Source organism: Sinocyclocheilus rhinocerous, unplaced genomic scaffold, assembly GCF_001515625.1.
Source record: "Sinocyclocheilus rhinocerous isolate Xijiao unplaced genomic scaffold, SAMN03320098_v1.1 scaffold126, whole genome shotgun sequence".
NCBI classification, from domain to species: Eukaryota; Metazoa; Chordata; class Actinopteri; order Cypriniformes; family Cyprinidae; genus Sinocyclocheilus; species Sinocyclocheilus rhinocerous.
In genome coordinates this window covers 310883-315209 of record NW_015662929.1, presented here as the reverse complement: position 1 = coordinate 315209, position 4327 = coordinate 310883, and the positions used below count along the sequence as shown (strand labels likewise).

Below are 4327 nucleotides of genomic sequence, written 5' to 3'. Positions count from 1 at the left end.
AACCGAAACTAAATATGTCGGTTTATACGATCATGTCTTTTATCTTTTAAACGGCCCAGATTGATAAATACTTGAAAACTGCTAGACTTGATTAGTTGTGACTGTGCAAAGTTCTGTATGATGTTCCACAATATGAACTTAACAAGAGGCTTCCTCTAGTTCTGTGTAAAATTATAGAGCGACACGAAGGTAAGCGCATTATTGTTGTTGTTATATTTTTAATTGTCGGATTATAATTAAGTATAGATGAATGACACAGTTTTGAGTTGACTGTCATGGTGTGCGCATGAACGAGTGTGAAATACCTGCTAATTGCTTTTTCCTATCACTTATGTTGGGCACTTTTTGCATTTAAACTGGATTATTCTGACTGCTGACATTGAAAATCATGCATGTGTTGTTTCGAGGGTATCGGTTAATTTCATGATTGCCGTTTTGACAGTGTCTGCTTGCATATTTTATTCATGTTCGGTAGCCTAATTCTCTTTAATGTAGGCTATTGACCCCGATTTGATCCGTTTACCTGCGAAATTTATCTTATTTATAATTTATCTTATTTTGTTTTAAGGAGTTAAAATGGCCCTTATCAACCTTGATTTACATATTCTATAACATTATTTTGACAGTTAAAGTTTTGGGCGGTTTTTGTGAGCTTTTGGGCTGGAAATGGTCCATCCAATCTGGCAACACTGCTTGAGTCTTATTTTTGGTTTTCAACAAAAGCATAAAACAGCAATATCACTTCAACATTGACTCTTTATGTGACTGCGTGGGGGCTCTTAAAAGAGCCTGTGTGTGTCACGGCGTCGCGGATCACGTTTTCCAGGAACACCTTCAGCACACCGCGGGTCTCCTCGTAGATCAGACCGGAGATGCGCGAGGCGACGGATGGCGGGTTTGGTGATGCCCTGGATGTTATCCCGCAGCACTTTACGGTGCCGCTTAGCGCCTCCTTTCCCGAGCCCTCTACCGCCTTTGCCTCTTCCAGACATTGTTACAGTCGATTAAGCTTAGATTTACGAAAGCCAGGCGCTGGAAGACGAGCTTCACAGTTGCTCAGAGGACCGAGTTGAAAAACGTAAAGCCTGGAGCAGAGCCTGCTCTCCGTAGTTCTGCTGAACTTGTGCAAGTTTGTCTTGTTTTTTTTACATGGTCACAATTTGTTTTTTGTCTCTTAGCATCACAGTTCATAACTCTGACCTCAAATCCTACACATTTTTTTCTATACAGATTTATTAATTTACATCTAGAGTATGTGTCAATATCTTTCCAATGAGATCGACCTTTCCCACTCAAAAGCTTTAAAAAGTAGCAGTAACAACATTTTGAGTCAACAAAATATTAATATAATCTCTTAGATTATGATCTGGCAAGTGATTTGATCTACTACAGACTGGTTTGATCTACTATTTTCAAATGAAAAGAAAACGGTACAAATGTATTACTAAATACAATTGAGCACATTCATCTTCATACATATTCAGTTTCTTTTCAGAAGCTAGGTTTAAATTATTATTAAAAAACTAAACATATTACTGCACATGAACAATGCATGACTGCAACAAAGAGAAGCAGAAAGAGGAGGGGTTTGGAGGGACGAGCAGTGATTGGTTTTCAACTGTGATCGACTCTAACCAATAGGAGAGGAGCACGCTCTCTTAAAAGCTGACTGTCATGCTGCAGCGTCATTATTTCTGCATCACAGCGTAGAAACAACTGCTTCATAATCTCCAGCAATGAGTGGACGAGGTAAAACCGGCGGTAAGACCAGAGCGAAGACTAAGACTCGCTCCTCCAGAGCAGGGCTGCAGTTCCCCGTCGGTCGTGTTCACAGGCTTCTCCGCAAAGGTAACTACGGCGAGCGCGTCGGTGCCGGGGCTCCGGTGTATCTGGCCGCTGTGCTCGAGTATCTGACGGCTGAGATCCTGGAGCTGGCTGGAAACGCCGCTCGGGACAACAAGAAGAGCCGTATCATCCCCCGTCACCTGCAGCTGGCGGTGCGCAACGACGAGGAGCTGAACAAACTGCTGGGCGGAGTGACCATCGCTCAGGGCGGCGTGCTGCCCAACATCCAGGCCGTGCTGCTGCCCAAGAAGACCGAGAAACCCGCCAAAACCAAGTAAACACAGGAGAACACAAACTCCCAAAGGCTCTTTTCAGAGCCACCCACTTTCTCTTTAAAGAGCGATTTTAATTAATTCAAAGCGAACATCGTTTATTTTAAAGCAGTTGGTTTCTAATCAGTGGTTGGTGACCTTACAAACCTTGTTTATTTTATTAGGTCACATTCGAGCTCTTTTTTATGAATTAAATAGTGAATTAATATTTAGGTTATCTGCCCCGGGTAAATATCAGGAATGCTATATAATGTAAAAAAACTTAGGTGAATCATCAAAGTATTATTTTAGAGTTACATAAGGTGTGGGGGAAAGGGACAACAACTACCTGGTTGCTGGAAAGAAGCTGTAGTTCCAGCATGTAAAGCTGGGAAAGAAGGTAAAAGTCCAAATGATTACAGGCCAAGTTTTTCTCACGTTGCACTTATAAGGTAATGGAAAAAATTATAAATCCGGGATTAACATTTTATGGAAACTGGAGGGAATATTTGTAATTATCAAAGTGGCTTTAGATGTACGGATCCTACAGCATGTTTGGAACATGAAATACGAAGAGCTCAGGCTAATAAAGAAAGTGTAAGAAAGTATAAAGAAAGTGTAGTGGCAGTGTTTTTTGACATCGAGAAAGTTATGATATGATGTGGAAAGAAGAGTTAATAATTAAAGTGAGAAAAGCAGGAGTTAAAGGGAAAATAAAATGGATTGAAGGTTTTCTATTTGAAAGATCTGTTCAAGTAAAGATTGGGCAACATTTTTCAGAGATAATAAATAGAGAATAGTCAAGGACTAATATGCTTCCTTGTGGTGTTCCATTTTCTCTATTATGATAAATGATGTGTTTTTAAATATTGGAATTCCCCTTTATGCAGATGATGGTGCAACGAGGGAGGAATGTAGAATTTATTGTAAGAAAAGTGCAAGAAGCAATCACAGAAGTAGAAAGATGGTCATATAAGTGGGGTTTTAGATTTTCTATTGAAAAGACAAAACCGTTATTCTTTTTAAAATGTAGGATTAACAAAGAGGTAAAATTGAAATTATATGGTCAAGAAATAGAAAGAATATCATGTTTTAAATTTCTGGGTATATGGTTTGATGAAAAACTCTCGTTTAAAATACACATTCAAAAAAACTGTAGATAAATCTAAAAAGGCACTGAATGTAATGAGATGTTTGGGGAAAGAGTGGGGGGCTGAGAGGATGGCTTTGAGAAGTATATATACGGGTTTGGTACGATCTGTATTTGATTATGGGAGTATAGTGTATCAATCTGCTGCTAATAGTGTGTTAAAAGGTTATGTACGGGGCGATGAGATCTACACCAACTGCAGCCTTGCAAATTGAAATGGGAGAAATGCCTTTAGAACTTAGAAGAATTAAACTATCACTAAGATACTGGGTCAGTAAATGAGGACATAATCAAGAACGCCCAGCTAGGATAGATCTAAAACCAGTCTGGGAAAAAGGAAAGAAAGAAATCAAAAGCTTTGGATGGGAGTTTTCAGAATTGTGATTTGCTTTGCACTTCTCGGCCACCGTAGTGAACTGTTAAAATTTGCTTATCAACACATGGTCCGTGCAGTTTGTCCCAAACTTAAAACCACTTACAACTTTGTGTTTATGCTCTGTTACTGGTTTGTCACAGAAATTAATTTTAAAGTTATTTAGAGTTTAATAGTTTGATTTAAATACATTTTAAATAAAAATAGGGGGAGTTGGACTAATGGATAGAGAATGGATAGAGAGTTGGACTTGTAACCCGAAGGTCGTGGGTTCAAGTCTCAGGTCCAGCAGGGATTGTAGGTGAGGGGGGGTGAATATCCAGTGCTCTCTTCCACCTTCAATACCACGACTGAGGTGAGATCCTTGAGCAAGGCACTGAACCCCCAACTGCTCCCCAGGTGTGTGTTCACTACTGTGTGTGTGCACTTGGGTGGGTCAAGTCACCTTTATTTATATAGCGCTTTTAACAATACAGATTGTGTCAAAGCAACTGAACAGCATTAATTAGGAAAATAGTGTGTGTGTAAGTGATTTCTGGTAGCCAATGTTGACATTTGAAATCACCAAAACAAACACGCCTCTCGCCCCTATTTTGATAGCTCCGCCCCACACATACATACGCAACCCAGGCAACGATTAGTTCTGTGAAACAAAGCAAAACCAATGTTACACCGTGTCTACACTCGATGCAAGTGGAGCCGCGCAAC

The 4327-nt window shown here is 40.0% G+C and overlaps 1 protein-coding gene across 2 annotated transcripts; it reads left to right on the top strand.

Annotated features, from left to right (window-relative positions):
- Positions 1-1703: 1703 nt before the first annotated feature.
- LOC107728419 (histone H2A-like) lies at positions 1704-2189 on the top strand. 2 transcript variants are annotated; one of them, XM_016538580.1, is made up of 2 exons: positions 1704-2023; positions 2093-2189. In XM_016538580.1, exons 1-2 carry the CDS (start codon positions 1737-1739, stop codon positions 2121-2123), a joined length of 318 nt encoding a protein of 105 aa, XP_016394066.1. In that variant the 5' UTR covers positions 1704-1736; the 3' UTR covers positions 2124-2189. The 2 variants fall into 2 exon arrangements, with proteins under 2 accessions (XP_016394066.1, XP_016394065.1); XM_016538579.1 differs by having other exon boundaries at positions 1705-2140.
- The last annotated feature ends 2138 nt before the right edge of the window (positions 2190-4327 follow it).